Source organism: Anas acuta, chromosome 21, assembly GCF_963932015.1.
Source record: "Anas acuta chromosome 21, bAnaAcu1.1, whole genome shotgun sequence".
In the NCBI taxonomy this organism is placed as follows: Eukaryota; Metazoa; Chordata; class Aves; order Anseriformes; family Anatidae; genus Anas; species Anas acuta.
Genome location: NC_088999.1, coordinates 4,902,374 through 4,923,707, shown reverse-complemented (window position 1 = coordinate 4,923,707; position 21,334 = coordinate 4,902,374). Strand labels below are relative to the sequence as shown.

Sequence of the window (21,334 nt, the reverse complement as noted above, 5' to 3'; positions counted from 1 at the left end):
AAGGGTGACGCCACCCCCAGACCCCCCTCAGGGGACAGCCCCAGCCCACAGCCTGCCCTGAGCGACCCCAATGCACGCACAGCTGGGATATGGGGACAAAAGGGGGGGGCTTTTTCCAGCGGGGAGCCCCCACCGCAGCACCCACGGCGATTTTGGGGTGCCCCCAACCCCAGCCCTGCCCCAGCGCCCCCACCAGCGGGGAGCCGGGACACGGCTCCAGCATCCAGCAGGCCTCGTGGGGAGGATCAGGGGGTCCCCGCTCGTCGCGCCCCCCCCCAATTTTTGCTCGCCCCTTACCTGGAGCAGGCGAAAATACCCCGGGGTGAGGCGTCGGGGCCGGATGATCATGGTGTGAGGGGGGGCAGCAGGATCAGGCCCCGCGGCCCCTCCGAAACCGGCGGCGAGCGTGGCGCCGCTGTCAGCAGCGATCAGTGCCCGCTGCTCCCCCAAGCGCACACAGCACAGCGGGGGGGGGGCACGGAGGCGTTTCGGGGGGAACCGGGGCGGGTTTGGGGCCGGGGAGAGCCGGGTGCTGAGGGGAGGCAGCCCCCGGCCTGCTGTAGGGGAAGGGGTGGTGGTGGGGTTGGGATCAGGGGGCAAAATCCTCATGGTGGGGAGCGGGGTGGTGGGGGGGGGTGCATTGGTGTCAGGAGTTGTGCCGGGGCTCAGCCCTCGCTGTATGGCCAGGGGGGGCCTCGTTGTGTCCCCCTTGCCTCCTCCTCATCTCCTCCTCGTCTCCTCATCTCGTGGCCTTCAGAAAATGGAGTTTGGGGCCCCCCCAAGCCGGGCCCGCCATCGTTCCCCGCAGGGCGTTTCGACGGCCGCTCGGAGTTGTGAGTCACGCAGGGCGCGTCGCAGCTGCCTCGCCCCTGCTGGGCCGTACTGGGGCCGTACTGGGCCGTACTGGGAGAGAGGGAGCGGAGGGAGGGAGGGAGGCCTCGGTGAGCGGCACCCGGGCGCGCCAATGGGGCCGGCCTGACCTGGCGCAGGTTTGTGGCGGGGCCGTGAGCTGGTTCCGGCCCTGCCGCCGCCATGGAGCCCGTGGGCGCCTGGGGCCCTGCGCAGGTGGCGGCCTGGCTGCGAGGTGAGACCCCCCCCCCAAAAAAAAAAACCAAAACCTACCCCCACAGCCAGCTTGGGGTGCCCCAAACCCCATGGGGAGGACCCCAGCGGGGTGGGTGAGGAGGAGGAGGGGGGTGGCTCTGCTTTGGGGACAGCACTGGGGCAGAGATTCCCCCAAAAATGATCCCTGGGGGGGTGATATTTGGGGTGGGGAGGGTGGGGAAGGGGCTGTGTGTGTGTGTCACCCCCCCAGGTCATGGTGCTGAGACCTGGCGGGCTCATTGCACGGATGGCACCCTCCCTATAGCCAGGCGTCACCCCCAAATGAGTGACACGGGGGTCACCGAGCCAGGGGCTCAGAGCCCCCCATGGTCGCCCCCCCACCCCATCCGCCTGGCTCTAGGGGAGGGTTTTTGGGGCAGGGCTGGACGCGGCGGTGCAGGGGTACCCCTTCGAGGCCTGGGGGCTGGCAGGCACCGAGCTGCTGGGGCTGTCGGCGGGGGGCCTGGAGGCGCTGGGCGTGCGGCGCGTGGGGCACCAGGAGCTGCTGCTGGACGCCGTGGAGCAGCTTCGAGCCCTGGTGAGCCCGGGGCACCCATGGGTGCTGCTGGGGTGAGGGCTGGGTGAAAGGGAGGGGGGGTGGGGGTAAGCTGGGGGGGGGGCAGGGGGGATATGGGGGCACCCTGGGGGGAATGGAGGGGGGATTTGGGGTTATCCTGGGGAGATTTGGGGGCACCCTGCAGGGGGATGGAGGGGGGATTTGGGGTTACCCTGTGGGGGGATGGAGGGAGGACATGGGGGCACCCTTGGGGAACATGGGGGCACCCTGGGCTGGATGGAGGGGGGACATGGGGGCACCCTGGGGTGAATGAGGGGGGACATGGGGGCATGGATGGAGGGTTTTTGGGGGGACACGTGGAGACACCCTAGGCTGGATGAGACACAAGGGGATTATCCAGGGCTGGATGAAGCAGGGGGACACGGGGACCCCCTGGGATGAATGGAGAGGGGGACGTGGGGTCTTGGAGCCCCCTGATCTGCATCCTGCCCCCCCCATTCCCCATCCCGGCCACGTCCCCGCTGCAGGACACGGAGCTGGCGAGCACCAGCCTGCGGACGCTGACGGAGGGGCTGCGGGACCTGGCGCTGCGCACCCAGACCCTGGTGCTGGAGGGGCCGCCCGGGGGTGTCACCCCCCAGCCGCCCCCCTTCACCCTCCTGGCCTGCGTGGTGGAGCTGATCGGGGCCGCCAAGGGGCTCTTCTCCTGGCTCAACAGGTCCGGGGCGGGCAGGGGGGGCACCCATGGGTGCTGGGCGCACCCCGTGGTTGGTGCTGAGCTCTCTGCCCTGCTCCCCAGGTACCTTTTCTCCACCCTGAATGACTTTTCGGCCAGCAGGGACATCGTCCTGCTCTGCGCCCGGCTGGCGGAGGTGCTGCAGGCGGTGGGTGTCCGGGGTGCACTGTCCCGTGCCCCCAAACCTCTGAGCAATGGGGGGGGGGAGGAGAAATAGGGTGAGGGGGAGCTCCCTTTGGGGTCCCCCCTGGCTGGAAAAGGGGGGGCTGATCCATCCCGCTCAGCCCTGTGCTTTGTCGTCCCCCCCCCCCCAGGACTGCTCGGCAGTGGAGAGGACTGGCCAGATCCTGCTGATTGTAAGTGTGGGGCGAGGAGGGGGCTGCAAATGGGGGGGGGTCCTGGTGGTCCTGCCCTCCCCCCCCCCATCCCCGTGTTTTCACCCGCAGTGCCAGCACATCGTGGGCATCTGCGAGAGCATCCTGGGCTGCAGCCCCCCGGCTCTGCTGGACCGCAGAGCTGTGCTGGAGCGCGTGGGGCTGGTGCCCCCCCCCGAGTCGTGGGGCAGCCCCCCAGGATCCCCCAGCACCCCCACGCTGCCCCCCAAACCATGGGGCAGCCCCCCAGGATCCCCCAGCACCCCGACGCTGCACTCCAACCCACTGGTGAGTCCCCTGGTACCCCCCACCTTCCCTTTCCCGTGTCCCCCCCCCTCATACCACCCCCTTTTTAGGGCCTGGACATCATCTCCACCAGCTCCTGCCTGCACTTCGTGACCGCGAACAACTTGGAGGTGAGCTGGGGGCTGCCCCCCACTGCCTGCCACCACCCCCCCCGTCCCCCTGTCCCCATTTTAGCCCCGGCCGTGGGAGATGCTGCCCCCCCCCCCCCCGCTGCAGCCCATGGGGCCGGATCCGGGAGCCCCTCCAGGCCCTAACCCACCCCCCCCGTCCCCAAATTCGTGGGTGGCTGCGTGCGGCTGAGACCAGGCAGCTCATCACAGGGGTGGGCCCTGCTCTGCGCCCCCATCCCACCAGCCCCTCGCCCCCCTGTGGCTGCCTGGCCCCAATCAGGGTCAGGCCCACGGGTTAATAATTAACCCCCCCTCGTTAACCACCCTCCTCCCACCGTCCCGTCACCCCCTGCCCTGGGTTTCCCAGGCTGGGAATCTTCCTGAAAGCCCCCTGCCCTGCCTCTGCCCCAGGCCCTGGCTGTGCAGGGGGGGCGCATCCTGCCCGGAGATGAGATCGTGCAGGTCAACGAGCAGGTGGTGGTGAGTCGGGGATGGATATGGGGTTTTGGGGTACATGGGGGCGTGGGTATGGCCGGGAGGTTGTGGTTGGGGTACCCGAAACAGCTCAGGGCTGCAGGGCTCCCCTGGGCTGCAGGATGCTCACCTCTGGCCGGGGGAGGATTTGGGGGATGCAGGAGCCAGGGTCAAGGGGGATTTGGGGTCCGGGAGGGTGCATGGGGCCGGGTTTTGTCCCCCAGTCAGCAGGGTGCTGTGGCAGGTGGGCTGGACACGCAGCAACCTGGCGAAGAAGCTGCTGGAGAAGGCGAGCGGGGTGACGCTGGTGCTGAAGAAGGTCCCGCTCAGCCCGCCTGGCTCCCCCCTGTCCCCCCGGCAGCAGGTGAGCAATCCCAGTGCTCCCAGTGCCAAACTGGGCTGTGCTGGGAATCGGGCAGAGCCGGGCACCTCCAGTACCGGCGGTACCTACAGCCCGGGGGTTGTGGGGGTGTCACCCCAAAACGAGGTGACGCTGCGGGATGCAGGCGCTGAGGCTCCATCCCCAGGTGCCAGGAGCATTTTCGGATGCTGCGGATCCTCCCGGTGCCAAAAGCAGCGAGTGCCCCGGCAGCCCCGTGTCCCTGACGTCCAGGTGAGCCCCGGCCTCGTGCCCCATGGCCCCAAACCCTAAAACCCAAACCCCACAGCCCCATCCCCAGTGGGACCGGCGGCGTCGCAGCGGCCGAGCTCAGCCTGGGTCAGCTGCTGGCGGTCTTAAGCAACGATGACAACGGCAACAACCCCAAAGTGCCTCTGTTTGTAATTAATTTGCTTGGTAACGTTTTAATGGGGCAGAAACTATATTTAGAAATGACCCTTCTCCTCTCCCGGAATGGAAAGGCGTCCGCCCAGCCGTTGGCGCCGCGGGCCGGGCTGAGCTCGGTGCCGCCGGGAGATTTTCGGGGTGGGGAGCGAGGCTGGTGCCTGGGCTGGGAACCCCGCAGGGGATATTTTTCCAGCTCCTTTCTACCCCCAGCGTGGCCGCCGACGTGGATTCGGGGCCAGACTCTGCACCGGACCCCGGCACCGACGAGGAGGACGAGCGTGACACGAGGCTGCTGGGGGAGGATTTTAGCGAGCTCCCCCCGGCACCGCTCGGTCGCGGTAGGAGGGGAGAGGAGGGGAAGGAGCCGCTGCTCCCCACGGGACGGGAGGCTGCAGGGAGGCTGCAGCCCCGCTCACTCTTCTCAGGTGCCGTGGAGGACACAGTGTGGGAGGCCAGCACCCCGCCGGGCACCCCGTGCTCGCCACGCACCCCTGCTGGGGCTCAGGGCGCAGAGCCCGGCCAGATCCCTGGGGAGGTGAGAGCCTTTGGGGGCAGCTGCAGGGGAAAAGGGATTTTTTATGTCCTGCCTGTTCCCAGTGAGGACAAGCTGCTGGGCTTGCTGCTGCAGGGGGGGTGAGGTGGGGGTCTCGGTGGTGCCTGGGCTCGCAGCGCTGTCCTTGCCTGCCTGCATCATCCCTAATTACTCATCCATCCCCTTCTAGGGCAGCCCCGAAACTGGACGTAGACCCAAAGGTGAGCATGGTGCTGCTGGGACTGGTGCCAGCAGGGTGGGGAGAGCCGGGCTGGGGGCTTTCCTGCGGCTTGTCCCCCCCCTTCATGCTGATGTGCCCCCAAACCCTGCGCCCGCAGGAGTGGCCACCAGGCTGAGCCGCCGGCGGGTCTCGTGCCGGGACCTGGGCCGGGTGGACTGCGATGGCTGGCTCCTGAAGAAGAAGGACCACGTGGGCTTCATGGCCCAGAAGTGGAAGCGGTGCTGGTTTGTGCTGAAGGGCCACACGCTCTACTGGTACAACCACCCCAACGTGAGTGGGGACACCCTCACGCCCCCCCACTGTGGGGCTCTGAATGCCGAGGCGGGCGCTGGACGCAGCCGTGTCTCTCCTGCAGGATGAGAAGGCTGCGGGTCTCCTCAACCTGGCCAGCTACAACCTGGAGAGCACGAGGGAGCAGAAAAAGAAATAGTGAGTGGGCACCACGGTGCCAGCGGGGTCCCCGCGGTGCTGAGGATGCTGAGGATGGGGGCTCGGGGCTGGCTCCGGTCCCCGGGGAGCCCCAGCAGCACGAGCAGCCGCCCGCTTGTCCTTCCCCCAGCGTCTTCCAGCTCTCCCATGAGAAATACAAACCCTTCATCTTCGCTGCAGAAACGCTGGCGGATTTAAGCATGTGAGTAACGCGACAGTGCCTGACAGTCCTGCCACACCGGGATGGCAATGACCCTCTGTCCATATGTCTGTCTGTCTGTCTGTCTGTCCTTTTTTCCCCCAGGTGGGTCAGCCACCTGATAACGGCCAAGACGAAGCACGCGCTGGCCCACCAGCCGGTGCCACACAGGGAGGAAGGTAACAGGGGACATATAATACAGGGACATATAATATATATGGGGACATATAATATATATAATGTATAATATATATGGGACATATAATACGGGGACAGCTGGGAGCTGTGGGTGGGAGCACCAGGAGCTTTGCCCACAGTTTGGGGAAAAAGTGAGAAATGTTCTTCGAGAGGAGGAGAGCTGGGGTGATGCTCGACCCCTGAGGGGGCTGGGGGTCCCTGCCCCGCTGCTGGGACCACCCCAGGACCTTCTGATCCCTCTGCTCCTGCTGTCCTCCCCCGTGGCCTCCAGACTGCTACAGCGAGACAGAAGCCGAGGACCCCGATGACGAAGCTCCCCGGCAGGGCTGTGACTCGGTGAGTGGCCCTAAGGGACATCCCGGGGAGGGGACGGGAGGTCCTCGCCTCACCTCCTGCCCTGTCTCTCCTGCAGCCAAAGAAAAGGCTGCAAAATACCCCCGAGAAAGGCCAGCTCTTCCTGGCCAGCAGCGAACCCAGCAGCACAGCCAGCAGCCCCCAGGGCAGCCCCCGGCCCTGGTCACCCGAGGGTAGGTGCTGGGGGATGTGGGGGCTCCGTGCCCTGTGCTAAATGGGGTCCCATTCCCTGTCACCCTGTGACTGACCTCCTCACAGCCACCCTTTTGCACGTGTGTGTGCAAGGGGGGGGGGGGTAAATCGAGCCCTTGCAGTGCTGTCGTTCTGCATTTTTGTGCCTTCACCCCCATTTCGATCTCAGTCCCGGTCCCCCCTTTGGATGTGGGGTGTTCTCACAGACAGGGGCGACCCCGCAGGGTTTCAGGGCTGCCCCAAGCTCTGGTGCCCGTCTGCTCACCCAGAGCCCGGCGAGGAGGACCTGGAGAGCCTGATGCAGTGCCTGAAGCAGGGGGGGGTGTCCCTCATCGGGCGGCAGCGCTTCCTGACGCAGGAGCAGTGCCGCAGGTCCTTCGTCCGGCGCAACAAGAACCCCCACATCAACGAGAAAGTGCACGCCGTGCGGGCCCTGCAGAGCACGCTCAAGGTGGGAGCCCCCAGCCCTTGGCCCTACCCCGGTCCTTGCACGGCCGCCCCAAAAAACGACCTTTTTCCTTGGCAGGCGAAGCTGGCGGAGCTGCAGGCCCTCGAGCAGCTGCTGGACGATGCCACGCTCACCTCGGAAAAGTTCACGCGCTGGAAGGAAGAGCACCAGGACCTGTACCAGGAGCTGCAGGAGTGCTGGGCACAGCGGCAGGGCCAGGATGGCGGCGGGGAGCCCAAAGCCGAGCAGAGCCCCCCAGGAGAGGCAGCCAAACCCTGACACCCCCCCCCAGGATCTCTGGCATCTCCATAAAACTCATGGTGCTGCGGGTGCTCTGCCCTCCATGGGGTGGGTGCCTGGCAGGATTTGGGGCAGATCTGAAGGCTCAGACCCCTCCTGCTACATCGCCCATGGGAGCGGGACGTTGCAGGGATGCTCTTGCTTTTTTTTCCAAGGACGTTTTGCCTCGGCCACATGTTTGCAATTTGGGGCCTTTTCCTGGAGGACCACGCTCCCACCGTGTGCCAGCGTGGTGCCTCCGCCTGGGCTCTCTTCTGTAAATAAAAACCGTGTCGGTGAGGGCTGGTGGTGCTTTGGTTTTCCTGGTGCTGAAGTGTCCCCGCAGAGACAGCCAGCCCCCACTCACGCCTTGTGCCACCGTCCTCCTGGGGAAGGAGATGGCAGAAAGGTCCCTGTGCCACCCGGCCCTTGACAGACGAGCCACAGCTGGATGTGCGGATGCTTTTTATTCACCTAAAGCCCGTGTAAGAATTAAACCGCAATCAAACAGCAGGCAAGGAAGCGTCGACGCCAGCTTCATTTCAAGCGAAAAACTACCAGCCAGGAGGTAAAGATGGGGGATGGACCCAGTGACAACCCTGGGGGTGTCCAGGGGTCCCATAGTGGGAGGCTGAGGAGCCACCGGGACCCCATGGCGAGCAGCGTGGTCCCCATGAGACCTGTGGTGGGACCTGCTCCATCCCAGTACCTCAATAATCCACCTCGTGGGGGTCCAGCCCGGTGACAAACCCACTCTTTTTGCAGAAATTACCCCAATAACCGCTGGGCCAGCTCCCTCCAGTGAGGGGTGGCCGTGGTGGCCGACCTGCCTGGCCGAGCAGGGGAAGGGTTGTGCTGGGGGAAGCTGCCCCCAGCAGTGTTTTTTGGGGGGGTTTGTGGGGATATGGGGGTCCGGAGGAGGTGGTGGGACCCGTGAGGCTGCGGGTGGGGGGCAACGTGGGGGCAAAGGGGTCAGGGGAAGGGAAGCTCGAGGAGCGTTTGGGCAGTGCTGGGAGCCACAGGGTCAGGTGCTGGGGGACTTGGGGACACTGCAGTGGGTGACACTGGGGGGGGGGGCACGGTTTGAGCAGGCGAGCTTGGAGGTGTCCTCCAGCTTTAATGGCTTTAGGGGGCTCCTTCTCCAAACTTAATGATTTTAGGGTTCCTTCTCTAACTTTAATGACTTTAGGGTTAATGACCATAGGAGGTCATTAGGGCCTAGGCAGGCGGGAAGGGGGGTGGGGGGGCTGTGGCCCCGTTGCTAGGCAACGCCTCCCCTCCGCCTCAACATTGCGCATGCGCAGCAGCACAGCCGGCGCCCCGCCCTACGGGTGGGCACTGCGGGCACTTCCCTTCCGCTACCCGCCGGCGGGGCGGGGAATGGGCGTCGGGGACAGCCAATGAGCGACGGGAGGGGGCGGAGCCAGCGCGTTTGATAGGCTGCGAGGGAGGACGCCGCGCTTTGGCCCCGCCCCCCCCGCCGGGGCTGTAACGGTCGCGGCGCGCGGGCAGCGCGGGCGCCGCCGCGGAGCCAGGTGAGGGCCGGGCCCGGAGGGGGCAGCGCGGCCCCCGTGAGGTGAATTTTGGGGCTCCGTGAGGTGAAACAGGGCCCGTGAGGTTTATTGGAGCCCCCTGAGGTGATTTGGGGCCCCCCTGAGGTGAATTGGGGCCCCCCGAGGTGACACCGGGCCCCCCCCTCCGTGCCCTCTGAGGTGAAACCGGCCCCCCCCGGGCCTCAGCCCCTCAGGCCGGGCGCTGCCGCCTTCCCCTCACGGCCCGGGCCCGTCCCTGGCTGCGGGAGCGGCCTCGAGCCCGCTGCTGGATGTTGGGACGCGGCTGGGGGCTCCCCTGCGAGGACAGGGCCGGGCTGTGTTGGATTTCGGGCTTTTAAAGGGAAATTTCCGTCGCTGTGAGAGCCGGTGTGCAGATCGCACGGTGACTGCTGCTCTGTAAATAACTACAATGGGTTTAACACATGCCCCAGCTGAAAGGCGCTGCTGAGCAGCTGTGTACCTGGGGAATGCTGCAGACAGGAACTTTCCTCAGTTCTCAGGCACGAAGAAATCCTGCAGTAAGTGCTCGCTTTTAAGAACTGCCTCTGTCGCTTCAGGGATGAAACAGTGATGCCCTGGGGGGATGCTAATTAAATCCGCAGTGCTGCGTTACTCTGGATGAAGGGTGGCCAGTGTGTGTGTGTACGCTGTGCTTGGTCAGTGGGAGCAGGATTTGGTTTGTACTCGTTTAAAGTATGGTTTTTATTTATTGCCTTGTAGTTGACTGGAACAGATAAGATGGCAGCTCTTGAGAAACACCCAGACCTGAGGCTCCAGCAGAACAGTCCCTCGGGTAAGGGCAGTCTTTCCTTTAAAGCTGTGCTGCTGTGGGATCCTGTTTCAGGTTCCCTGAGGAGACGTGACCCTGAGAAGAGTTGTTTACCAAAAACTTATAATTAAAAGACGACGTCCTGTTCCTGCCAAGTTAAATCATTGCATGGGTATCCAAGGGTAGACCATCATTTGATAATGGACCTTTCCTGGAATGATAACCAATAAATTGGGAAGAGTTCTTAACAACTGACACAAGGAGTTCTTAACAACTAGCACAAGAATGTATCTGTACCATTAATAGTATTGCCACGTGCTGACACTGCTCCTAATTATCAGGGTGTCAGTTTAGTGCAGTATCACCAAACTTATCAGTGGGAGTATAATTTATTGCTGGTGATTCTGACTTCCTTAACAAGATTGTTTTTTTTTTTTATATATCTGTTGATATTATTTGACCTCCTTGTGCTCACAAAAGAAATTTCTTTAGCAACAATAGTAAGGGTAATTAAGCATGGCTTATTAAATGACATAGTAAAAGGCTTTTCAGTCTGTTGGCTAATACATAAACATTGCTGCCTTTTTCTCTCCAGCTCCCAGCCCCACTCAGAAGAGTCATTTCTCAGAGACTGACTGGAAGACGCCGATGTTGTCCGTGAAGTTCCAGAGCCGCATCAGTCGCTGCTCGAGTGTGGCCGACAGTGGGGATGCGGGCATTGGGACCTCCTGCTCAGACAGCACAGAAGGTGATTGTCAGCACGGGATCGCACAGTAATGGTCCCAGATTTTTGTTTTTTTTTTAAGACCAACAAGCATTAAACAGCCCAGTGTTACTGAACCCCAGAGAATGTAGAACTTGGAGGGAGCAGAATCTGTTACGATGTTTAGAGACATTTCCAAATCAGTGCTGAACTGCACAGATATGTTGCCTAAAATACAGATAAGTAATTAAGGAAATCACTTTTTCTACAAGCTAGCCTTTTAACTGCAATAAGCATTTTTAATTCCCTAGAGAGCCATATCAGTGACTTGCTGTTTAATACTGGTGTACAGGTGATTTAGTCTTGTGTGCTTTTTTTTAACAAATCATTCATAGCTGCCTCTAGAGACTTTAGGTCAGTGTGCCTTTGTGTGTAAGTTCTGTCAGTGTTGAAGTTGTGTGCTTCTTCCTGGAGAGTGCTGGAGTCTTGCACTCAGCTAAAGCATGGTGAGTGGCACTGCTTGACCTGGCGTTCCCTCGTGCTTGTATTTTTGTCTTCGTTCATGAGAGAGGCATAAAACACTATTGATTCACTGCTTCTTCCAGCAGTGAGGAAGCTTGTGTTATTTAAAGCAAGATGCTTCACCCATTTATACAAGCTGCCCTGTGTCTTTTGAGGGAGCTACAGATCTTAATATCCGTGAGGTGAGACGAAGGCTTTTAAAAACATATGGCCTGTGGAAATATTACTGAAGGGTGTGTTTAAGAGTCTCCTCTAGCCTTTCTCAAAATAATAAAGCTCCCAGTTGTATGCTGAGGGCACAGGAGGTGATGTTTCTTTGGGAAATCGCCCTTCTGAATATTGTAGAGCAATAGCCTTGTTTCTTAGAGCTTAGGCTGTATTGCAGCACCGAAAGCTGGCTGAGCCACGCTGACTTTCAGGTCAGTTCATCGCTCAGAAATGTTGTTGTGACGACCCTTAGCACATTCAGGGAAGCGATTCCAGCATCCGCACGTGGCGTGCTAGTCAGTGAACTCAGGTTCCTGATAGTGACACTGGGGGATAAATTTAGGGGCTGTAAAAGGAAACTGTACTGTCTCTCTGCTGTTTGCCAAGGTGAATGTACTTGGGACTGCTCAGTAGCACAGTGTTCTCTGGAGTTCCTGGGCACAGCCCAGCAGTGTCTGAAGAGATTTGTTTTCTGCTCATTTTTGAGGAAAGGGTCTTGTGCCTTTATCGTGATAGTTTCCTGTGGTTTGGTGATGGTCTCTTCAGAACCTGGTTTCAGTCATCTTCAGGTTGTTACCTTTTATTCCTCCTTGTAGCAGTGCTTTGAGGTTATAGCTGCCCGGGGGGTGACCTTGCAGTCCTGACCTTGGATTAAAGAAACATCATATGGGGATGGGCCTTTAGCCAAACCCATGAGGAAAACAAGCTTGTGTATCTGGGAGAAACCTGAAATTAGTGTGATACACGATGTGTCGGGACGAGGAGAGGAAACAGGCGTTTGGGTGTTTGCCTTTCTCAGCTCTTGCTGTTGCTGTATTGAAATCTGAGAGCTGCTAAGAATAACCCTATGCAGCCAGGTTTGGTGTCTGACAGGACAGGCTCACGTTGGGGTGCGTTTGCTGTATCTCGTTTCCTGTGGCAATATTGGAGAGCCATTCCTGTAGCCTCTGGAAAAAGCTCTTTTCCTGCTGCGTCCTGGAGGAGTTCGAAGGTCAGCTTCTTGGTGATGTAGCGTTCAGCTGTGTTTGAAGCTCACCATGGGCTTAGTGGAGTCTCCAGTTAGCTTTGATTACAAGTCAGAGCCGCTGAGCTGAGGGACGGGCAGGGCAGAATCACAGTCTCAGTGTTCAGCTGTGTAAGTTTCAGCCTTTTTATTCGATTTAAGGGACTTGGTTTCTGTGTGTGTTGAAAGGTAACCTTATTAACTTGAGATTATGTTTGAGTGGCTGGTGTATTAGCTAGCTAGAGTCAGTTAACAATGTGTACTGAGCTAAATGTGGATTCTACCTGTGGTTCTACTGTGGTAGCAAAATGTCAACAGGCTCCTGAAACCTGTAGTGAGGGGGAACACAGATGTGCCTTGGTTGTGCTTTTGTATGGGGGAATGTTCGCTTTTTTAGATTCTTTAGGAAAGTTGTCCAGCTGCTCGTGCAGACTATTTGTAGGATTGTAATTAAAGCCTTGCTCTTCTTCCCCTAGACTTCTGCAATTCCAGTAACGGTTCCTCATTCCAGCCCATCAAAACCCAAGTGACCATCCCGACAGCCCATGTTATGCCATCCACGTTGGGTGCCTCACCCTCCAAGCTGGGCTTGGCAGGAGAGCAGAGCTGTTCGCAGAGTGCTTCCAAAACTGCTCTGCCAGGTTCGGCTTCTGAACACGCAGGACTCATGAGGAACGGAGACTTCAATGCCGGGAAGTCATCTCAGGTGCCGCCCAGGGATCTCTTGCGTCTCTACGGGACTTCAGGGGAAAATGGTTTTGAGCAATCCTGGCATCCTGTTTCTGATCACATGAGAACAGAAGATACTTGGAAGTTTGACACCCCTGCCATTGAGCGCACCCTTAATCAGTCTGTCTTGCTGGATAGTTTGTGTGCTGACCCTCTCCACAGGTTTCAGAAGTTCAATCCAAACCCCGGGGCAGCTGAAGCAGGGAAGGAACATTATAAGGTGCTGCCAGAGAGCAAGCAGGCTGCAGGGGCTAATGGAGCCTGCGAAACCCAGGATGGAACGTGGCCAAGCAGCAGCAGGCTGATGCCAACGGGACTCCAGGCTAACAATTTATTTTCAAAACCAGTAACTCCTGCATCTCGGGCATGGATGCAAGACACCTGCACGCTACATCCGCATGAGAGGGTCTGCGAGCTCAGTGCTTGGAAACAACAGCTGGAGAATGTGCGGTTGCAAATAGAGCAGATGCAGGTAGGGGACATGGGGTGTGAATGTACTGGTTTGAAACCCTTCCTCTCTTCAGTTGTGAATAATTGGTTTGGACTCGTGAAGCAAGGGAGAAAATGTCTCCTACTTCTCCCCATCTTGCATTAAAAGTGTCCTAATTACCTGTTTTTACATCATGGGGGGTATCACAGGTATCACTTGACGTGCTGCTTATGCTGAGCAGTCCTTTATTATGTTGCAGCACTGCACAGCACTTCAGTTCGGGTCAAGAGGTGAATATTCCGTCCACCAGAAACAGCAAAGAAAACTCATCAGTTTCCAGAAGTTTTTAGCAGTTTATGGAATAATTTTATTCTGTATCTAAGAGTTAGGAAGCAGATTGTCTCGAAAGATGCATTAAACTGCCGTTAGTTTTTTAGAGGGGAAGTTTGTTTATTGCCTCCTACCAGCTGTACCCTAATGGAGACAAATTGTTTCCAGTGAGCTAGCGCAGTGATCTAAAATTATTTGTTAATCTCCAGTTGTGCTTGGGCAAAGTTACTCGTTCTTGGACATCAACAGAGACTGAAATAGCTGTGTCCTGGCATGCAGATGAGCACACTGTGTGCAAAATAGCTCTAGCAATGTTGCAATTACCTCTGTGGAGCATAAACCTCTTCCTTGTTGTTTTGTCTCCTCTTTCAGTTGCAAAATGGAGGTGCCTGCCACCATCCCGCGATGTTTTCTCCTTCGCTACCTACTCCCGATCCAGCCCAGTGGATCAATATCCTGAACTCCAATGAAAACCTGCTCAAGGAGAAAGAGCTCCTCATTGACAGGTGAGAGCTTGATGCTGCTGTGTAGCGTAAGGACTTGAATATTTCCGTTTGGAAAGGGACAGTTTTGAAAAGACCAAAGAAAGTTCATGTCTCCGAGTCCCTTTAACCTGAATGATCTTTCTTGTTCTGTAAAGAACACAGTGACCTTTGAGAACAGTCTGCTATTCTCACATGCTCTCCTGCCCTTTGTGGAAGTGGGATGGTGATCCATGAGGGTTCAAATAAAGCAGTTTCAGTTATAATTTTATGTTTTATAATGAATAAAGGTTTTTGTTTACATCACAGTTACGTAGAATGTCGAAACTACTACCTCTTTCCTTGAGGAGCTTCTGGGAGCTCTTGGAGATAGTTATTTAAAATTTGTTCCTTGTGAGTTTGGGCTGGCAAGGAACACTTCTAGCTAATGCTCTGTATGCTTTCTGAAAAAGTTTTAAAGAAAATTGCCTTCAGCATTTGGGCTGTAAATACCTCTTCTGCTTGCTCATTTTGAGTCCTCTGTTCATTTCACTCAAAGATCCACAGTCAAGTGGGATTCTCCGAGACGTGCAGGGCTTGTGTGTTTTATATACAACTGCTGCTGTGGGGGGCGGTGCAGGAATTTTTTTTAAGGGAAGAGACAGAAGAAAAGTTTAAGTAAATTGTGAAGAGGTCAAAAATGAGCAGCTTTCAGATTACTTCTCTGCAGGCTAGTTCTGAGCTGTAGGGCTGTCTTTCCTCTGAGCTTGTCACTATATCAAGCGTTAGAGTTACTGTGGCCCCATTTATGTTTTAAAAAGAAGACGTATGTTTGAGAACAGTGTATTATCTGCTTTGGTTGGTTTTGTTTCTCTACAGGCAAAGACAGCACATATCCCAGCTGGAGCAGAAGGTCCGGGAAAGTGAACTGCAGGTTCATAGTGCCCTGCTTGGCTGTGCAGCACCCTATGGAGACGTCTACATGTTGAGAATGCAGGTAGTTAGGTGCAACAGGCTGTCAGGGGGAAATATGTATTGAATCCCCCGGTCCTACCACTTCTCATTAGGTATTTTCTGAGTAGGAGGGCTATGCAGAGTATAATTACCCTTTGTGTGTGGTCCTGATTATCTGACATCTCTGAGAGTGGCTGTGACTCTAGAGATTTCAAGCCCTGAAGCAGTGAGGTTTGTTTAGAAGCTGTGCTAGTGGTGCAAGTGCCTGGCAGCACTATGACAAGTGTTATTTCTTGCTATGTATAAGGTGGGCTGAGCGATGCTTGGATGTTAGGAGGGCTTAGCCACAGCTCTGAGACAAGCTGGCTGCTTAGTGCCAGTTCATAACTGTTAGCTCTGACAGACAGAATTCACAGGCTGTCTGTGTTCGCAGGAGCTGCAACGGGAGAACACGTTTCTCCGAGCACAGTTCACAGAGAAGACTGAATCCCTCAGTAAGGAGAAGATTGAATTGGAGAGAAAACTGGCTGCTGCAGAGGTGGATGCAAAGCTTATCCGGGAAACACTGAAGGAAACTATGCAAAAACATGCAGAGGAGTTAAAGAAGCAGGAGGAAAGGGTATGATCCCATTGCTCTAGAGATGTCTTTTCTTTAAGAAGCCAAAATTCATCCTAGTGCCTTGGTGGATGAAAGCTTTCCATGGCAATGTAGTATTGTAGGTATTTTCTGATCTCTGTGTAGAGTACTTTGGTTTATAAGCAAAACCCCTTCCTCCAGTAGTTAGAAGTATTTCAGCACCTCTCTTAACCAGAGAAGAAGGCTGTCTTTGGCTAAGTGAGAGAGATGCTGCTGAGGTAAGGTGGTCTTGCATTTTGAGGTTGAGTGCTGTGCAAACAGGTAAATGAGTGGGCATATAGAGGACTAATGAATGGACAAGAAATTATATGAACTAATCTTGTATATAACCATCCCTGCAGATAAAGGGGAGAGACAAACACATTAATAATCTTAAAAAGAAATGCCAGAAGGAATCGGAACAAAACAAGGAGAGGCAACAGAGAATTGAGACCCTGGAACGATACCTGGCTGATCTGCCAACTCTTGAGGACCACCAGAAGCAGAATCAGAAGGTAAAACCTTCTCTAAGTCGTGATGTTGTCTTCCTACTTTTCTGAGTGTCTCTTCAGATACTTGCTCGGGTGGCTTTTCTAGATCCACAAATAATCCCTTGTGTAGCTGCCCAAGTTAAGTTTAAGTCTACACCTCTGAACATTTGTCCTCCAAAAAGGGCAATGAGGAATGGCCACACAAGTAGTAAAAAAAATCTGCCTCATGAGTGTGGTTGAAGCATGTTGTGTGGTGAAATTCCTGGGAGACCTCTAGAGTGTTGTGATTGCCTTTGCAGCTAAAGGAATGTGAGCTGAAGAGTACTGCTCTGCAAGAAACAGTGCTGGCACTGGAAACAGAGCTTGGAGATGTCCGGGCTGCATTCAGGGAGCAAGAGGTGCAGCTGGAAACCCAAAAACACAAGGAACTGGAACTTCTTTCTACTGTGCGCAGGTAAAAATCTGGAGGATTAGGATGAGCTTCATCTTAGGACTGAAGTAATAGCTGCACAAGGACAGTGATAATTCAGCACAGCCATTGTCCCACCTCTCAGAACCGTGTCAACAAGGATTCATGATGATTGTGACCACTCACCAAAGCCCTGTGCAAATTCTGCATGCCAAGAGTGGAGGGAGGGTGGGAGCAGAACAAAATAGCTGAAGGAAGCAGCAACTCCTCTTCATCACATGAGTTTCTCTCTTGGTTATTGGTCTCAGTGTAACTTCCTGGAAAGCAGACCTGTGGCCTTCAGTCGTTAGGTCTCTGAATGTTATGCCCAGGGCTGTGTCCAGGGAGTGGGGCTCCTCTCACAGCTCTTGCAGTCTGCAAGCTGGGCTGCAAACAGGTTGACACTGCCATCTGCTATGAAAAGCATTTGCTTCCTCATGTTGTCTAGAGAGGGAAACACCCCAAATAAAGCTGTTTCTCCCATGGTGTTCTAATTTCAGCTTGCAGGACAAGGTGCAGCAGTGTGTAAAGAATGTGGAGAGAGGACCTGCACAGGATGGGGACAAACAACAGAAGATAGAAAATGACTCTCTGAAGAAAGAATGTGACTGTCTCAAGAAGGTAACAGGCCCTCCCAACCAGGAACCACACTTTTTTTTTCCTTCCACTGAGTCACTAGGCACAAAAAATGAATCAGGGACTTCAGCATTAGTAGGCAGTTACAGTTACACTAAACCAGCAGTTTCTGGAGTTCCAAACAGAAAAGTTTTAAGAGCTGTTCTTGGTGTGAAAACGATGCACTCGTGGGATAACCCTAGAGAGAAGTTGCAGAATACAGAGAAAGACAGAGGAAAACCACAAGAATGCAACTTCACCAGTCTTTTTATAGCTGATATATCTTTCATTGGGTGCATTTTATCAGGGAATCTAAGTCCTCTACTAACAGAGGCAGTAATTAAAGCAGTAAGTGGATAGGAATGAGGAGGAGTGGGGACGCTGTCCTACTGGAGGAGAAGTCGGTGTTATTACTGGAAGTCTGTGTGGCCAGTTCTTATGTCTCTGCTTTTGATTCCAGATTGTGGACAAACAGCAGAAAAAGATGGAGCAGTTGTCTTTGAAAGTAAAGGTGAGAGGTGACTGGAGGCAACTAGAAATTGAATCTGCTATAAAGCAAGTTAGATTTACTGTTTTCCCGTGCTCTGTTCCAGAACCTGGAAGAACAGGTGGCCCAGGAAGAGGGGACAAGCCAAGCTCTGAAAGAGGAGGCAATGAGAAGGGAAAATGCACTGCAGCAGCTCCGGACTGCTGTGAAAGAGGTCAGAGTGGTGTAGAGTACCTGAACATAGCAGTTGAGTGAACAGTGGGTTATGTGTTCTAGGAGTGCTTCTAATTTGCTGTCAACAGCACTGCTTCTGTCACTTGTTCTGTCAGTGCTCTGAAGAGTCCCTTGCTGTTCTGAAATAGGAAGAAGTTTCAGCTGGGGCTGCGGGTTGTGCTGGAGAGCACTGAACCAGCCAGCTGGGGGCAGCAAGGCAGTGAGCAGGACTCCAAACTCACTGCAGTGCTGGCTGAAGGGCAGGGCTGAGCCCCAGTCTCAAGCCTAAAAGGAACCTAAGCATGGTGGCAGCCCTTGCGGGAAGGGAAGGTCAATGTTGCGGTGAGAGGCTGATGCACAACTTCCTAAAAGGCTCTCTGCTGCTTCACACCTCAGCAGGGATGGTGCAGCACTGCGGTGCTGCTGTCTGAACCAGGAAAGCAGACTGCTCACACCCTGTAGGACTGCCACTTGCTCTCTCTCATCTAGTGAGAGTCTGGAGGGCTCGATATGGAAACCTGCTCCTCCTGTCCTCAGTGTTCCCATCGTGGAGCAGTTGTTCTGTTGCTGTGAAATGCTCTTGTTCTGTGCTAAGTGATCACTAATCTGCTGCGGCCACTTGTTCAGCTTTCAGTGCAGAACCAGGACCTCATTGAGAAGAACCTGACCCTTCAGGAACGACTGCGGCAGGCAGAGCTAACGGCTCAGCCCCTGCCTGCTGAGACAGCCCACCTTGCCCAGGAGCTGCACGCCGAGCTGGCCAGCTGCCTGCAGGATTTGCAGTCTGTCTACAGCATTGTCACTCAGAGGGCGCAGGGCAAGGATCCCAATCTCTCCCTGCTCCTGGGTATTCGATGTAAGTATGTGGAGTGGTGGCATAGCAAACCCTTTGGCTCATGTGCTGCAGTAGAATTAAGTACCTCACATAAAGCATGGAAGGTTCTCATCTTCCTGGGCTTCTGAACCTTCCTTCTGTAGTTAGCACGCTGTGAAGATGCGTGCTGTAACAACTAAACGATAAGTAGTACCTCTGTTGCAAACACGCGTTGTTTTTCTGTGTCATTTGCTAATGACCCTTGGTCAGAATTGCATGTCTGAGGTAACTCCTCTCTCTGACTCCCCAGCTGCACAGTACTCAGCCAAGGAGAAGGATGACCTGCTAAGCCCTGATGTGCTTGCGAAAAAACTGGTGGAGGTAAAACAGCTTCACAAAGAGGTGGAGGACTTAAGGACGGCGATATCTGACAGATATGCTCAGGACATGGGAGACAACTGCATCACTCAGTAAATAACTCTCCCCAAAGTAAGACAGGAAATGAAGACTTGAAACTCTCGGGAGACTAGAGCTCCTGCAACCAAAAACCTATTCAGCACTTTACCGTCCCTATGCTTGGGTACAAGACGTGGCTTATCCATGAGAAATCAGGGGGGTTGTTGCCAGAAGCGTTGAGCTGCTGACTGGCCAACTGGAATCATTCAGGGCTTCGGTGTCGGGCTTTGCAGTAGCTTTGATCTTGTGGAATGTGTTTGTGCTGTATTTGCTGGAGCTGGTGTGGTCTCTGACTCTGGGAGATGAGTTCTGAATAGCCTTCCAGGCATGTCAAACGCTGAACATGCAAATGTGACAGTTAAAACCAACACTAAAAGGAAACAGATGCCCTGGTCTTTCTGATAAATTCTCTGTGCAGATCCTGTGCAACTTGTAAGACCGGAGTATTATCAGGGTGTTTGGGGGAATTCTGGATTTCGTAGGCAGGCAGGTGTGCTAGTTATACCACTGCTAATTACACCAAGGTGCTACAGGCTTCTCAGATGCTCTGTGTGCAGTTCTGGCTCGGATACTTGTGTAGCCACGCGTGGAACAGGACCTGCTTTGCTCAGGTAGATGCAACCAGAGTGTTCTGGTAGCTGGCAGAAGTTAGGGAATAAAGCAACACTACAAAAAGACTCCAAATACTCCCCCTGAGCCCATTTACCCCAGAAGCCTTAAGCCTTTTATCCCCTTGAGATGGCACTCCGAGTGTGAGTATGATTCAGCCTGAGGAAGCGGATTGATGCTGAAGTGCCTTAATGTGCTGGAGAAACTTCCTGTCCACGCGCTGCCCTGTGCCTAATGCATCTGCTGGCAGGGCGAGGAGTGGCTGTTCTTGAAAGCAGCCTTCAGAGCCATCACAAACCATCCTGCAGAGCCTTGAATGTACACAACCCCTGCCGGGGGGCCCTGCTGCAGGCCAGTGGGGAGACCTCTGCTTGGGTCTCTGCTCATTAGGGAGAAAGCCATTCCGGTCCTGAGAGGCAGCAGCATTGTACAGCTGGGTCTGAGAGCTCTTCCTGATCCTGGCGAGGCTCTGACTTTGTTCTAGTGCCCCTGGTTCTCTGGTTGCTCCTCACTCCCCTCCTAAATAATTGGATTTCTAAATAAATCAGCGTGGGCTGCGGCTCACTTTGTCACAGCCTCCTGAATCCGAGTGGCAACTTCTCAGTACTGAGTGTTGGCTGAGGCAACGCTGCGGTGCTGAGGGTGAAACTTGGTTTGGTTGCCACCTCACTCTTGACTCACAAGCTAAGAGACAGTGATAAAACAGGGGAAAAACGCTGCTGAAACTTCTGCCCACTCAGATGTTCTTGGTTCCTGTTGGGGCTCTGAGCCCCACCTTTAGGAGAAATGTTGTTGTTATTCCTTTGAGTTAAAAGTTGAGACCAAATCTGTTTTGTTCTTGGAGCTGGGCCACCAGGGGTGATGAATTGGTGGGTATGCCATCCCGCAGCACAGCTTGGGGAGCTTCCAGCAGCTGATGCGTTACACTTCTGGCTGTGTCTGTCCCCAGGCTGCTGATGCCACGTCCTGAGCTAACTGGGGGCCAAGGCTGGTTCCTGAAGTCACTTGTCCTGGCTGCTGGGAGCTCTGGAGGCACAGGAGGCAGAGCAGCGCCAGCTCTGCAGCCTACACTGTGCTCACGTTCTTGGGGTGCAGGCAGGAGATTTAATTCCCAGGCGCTGCAAATGGGATCACAGCACAGGAACCTCATCTCAGCCCCTGCTCGCAGCCTCACATCAGGCCCTGTGGCTGGGCAGGCTGCATCAGCTCAGGCCCCTTCCCCAAGCCCTGGCTTTTGTGTTGCTCAGGTTGTGTTATTCCCTTTGGGGATGAGAGATGCCCGTGTCGTTACCCTGCAAAACTGGACTGTGGCTTAAAACGGTGATTCCTGTTTGTGTCTGTGTGCCTGCCAGCCCCCGGGTGGGGGAAATGTTTGGCTGGGGCGGCAGGACCACGTCCCTCACCTTACCCCGTTGCCTGCGCGTTGTGGAGTCGGGTCGAGCACGGGCGTGTTTATACGAGCATTTGTCTTACCCACTTGTTTGTATTTTTGTGTCTAAAATAAAGCTGCTCTGCTCCACTCGTGCAAAGCAGTCCTGTGTGAGCAAAGCAACGATTTGGGGGGGAGGGGGGGGGAAGGGGGCTCCGCTCGGTGCTGCGCTCGCTGGGGAGCGTCGGGGCGGTGGCGGCGGCTCCCGGGCAGGG

At 55.7% G+C, this 21,334-nt stretch overlaps 2 protein-coding genes across 6 annotated transcripts; both read left to right on the top strand.

Annotated features, from left to right (window-relative positions):
• The first annotated feature begins 927 nt into the window (after positions 1–927).
• CNKSR1 (connector enhancer of kinase suppressor of Ras 1) lies at positions 928–7,580 on the top strand. Of its 2 annotated transcripts, none has more exons than XM_068657859.1 (21): positions 928–1,084; positions 1,485–1,642; positions 2,149–2,339; positions 2,421–2,505; positions 2,672–2,713; positions 2,804–3,019; positions 3,088–3,147; positions 3,559–3,627; positions 3,866–3,985; positions 4,149–4,234; positions 4,619–4,746; positions 4,834–4,943; positions 5,131–5,161; positions 5,279–5,451; positions 5,537–5,610; positions 5,741–5,812; positions 5,915–5,988; positions 6,279–6,343; positions 6,420–6,538; positions 6,764–7,004; positions 7,080–7,580. In XM_068657859.1, exons 1-21 carry the CDS (start codon positions 1,033–1,035, stop codon positions 7,278–7,280), a joined length of 2,367 nt encoding a protein of 788 aa, XP_068513960.1. In that variant the 5' UTR covers positions 928–1,032; the 3' UTR covers positions 7,281–7,580. The 2 variants fall into 2 exon arrangements, with proteins under 2 accessions (XP_068513960.1, XP_068513959.1); XM_068657858.1 differs by having other exon boundaries at positions 4,128–4,234.
• Positions 7,581–8,716: 1,136 nt separating this feature from the next.
• Positions 8,717–21,209, top strand: CEP85 (centrosomal protein 85). 4 transcript variants are annotated; one of them, XM_068657649.1, is made up of 14 exons: positions 8,717–8,815; positions 9,554–9,626; positions 10,198–10,350; positions 12,514–13,238; positions 13,899–14,032; positions 14,867–14,984; positions 15,375–15,560; positions 15,920–16,072; positions 16,348–16,502; positions 16,997–17,117; positions 17,572–17,622; positions 17,705–17,812; positions 18,439–18,667; positions 18,936–21,209. In XM_068657649.1, the coding sequence occupies exons 2-14, from the start codon at positions 9,572–9,574 to the stop codon at positions 19,097–19,099; spliced, it is 2,352 nt and encodes a 783-aa protein (XP_068513750.1). In that variant the 5' UTR covers positions 8,717–8,815; positions 9,554–9,571; the 3' UTR covers positions 19,100–21,209. The 4 variants fall into 4 exon arrangements, with proteins under 4 accessions (XP_068513750.1, XP_068513749.1, XP_068513752.1 ...); XM_068657648.1 differs by lacking the exon at positions 8,717–8,815 and adding an exon at positions 8,832–9,351; XM_068657651.1 differs by lacking the exons at positions 8,717–8,815; positions 9,554–9,626; positions 10,198–10,350 and adding an exon at positions 11,884–12,025.
• Positions 21,210–21,334: the final 125 nt, after the last annotated feature.

What these genes read in the sequence shown, in the direction of transcription:
- CNKSR1 (XM_068657858.1), top strand. Translation starts at nt 1,033, where the DNA reads ATGGAGCCCGTGGGCGCCTGGGGCCCTGCGCAGGTGGCGGCCTGGCTG. An exon ending in ACTGGTACAACCACCCCAAC is followed by an intron (nt 5,452 to 5,536) that starts GTGAGTGGGGAC and finishes TCTCTCCTGCAG; the next exon opens with GATGAGAAGGCTGCGGGTCT. An exon ending in CCCTGGTCACCCGAGGGTAG is followed by an intron (nt 6,539 to 6,763) that starts GTGCTGGGGGAT and finishes TCTCACAGACAG; the next exon opens with GGGCGACCCCGCAGGGTTTC.
- CEP85 (XM_068657648.1), top strand. Translation starts at nt 9,256, where the DNA reads ATGCCCCAGCTGAAAGGCGCTGCTGAGCAGCTGTGTACCTGGGGAATG. An exon ending in CCAGCAGAACAGTCCCTCGG is followed by an intron (nt 9,627 to 10,197) that starts GTAAGGGCAGTC and finishes TTTTCTCTCCAG; the next exon opens with CTCCCAGCCCCACTCAGAAG. An exon ending in AAAGAGCTCCTCATTGACAG is followed by an intron (nt 14,033 to 14,866) that starts GTGAGAGCTTGA and finishes GTTTCTCTACAG; the next exon opens with GCAAAGACAGCACATATCCC.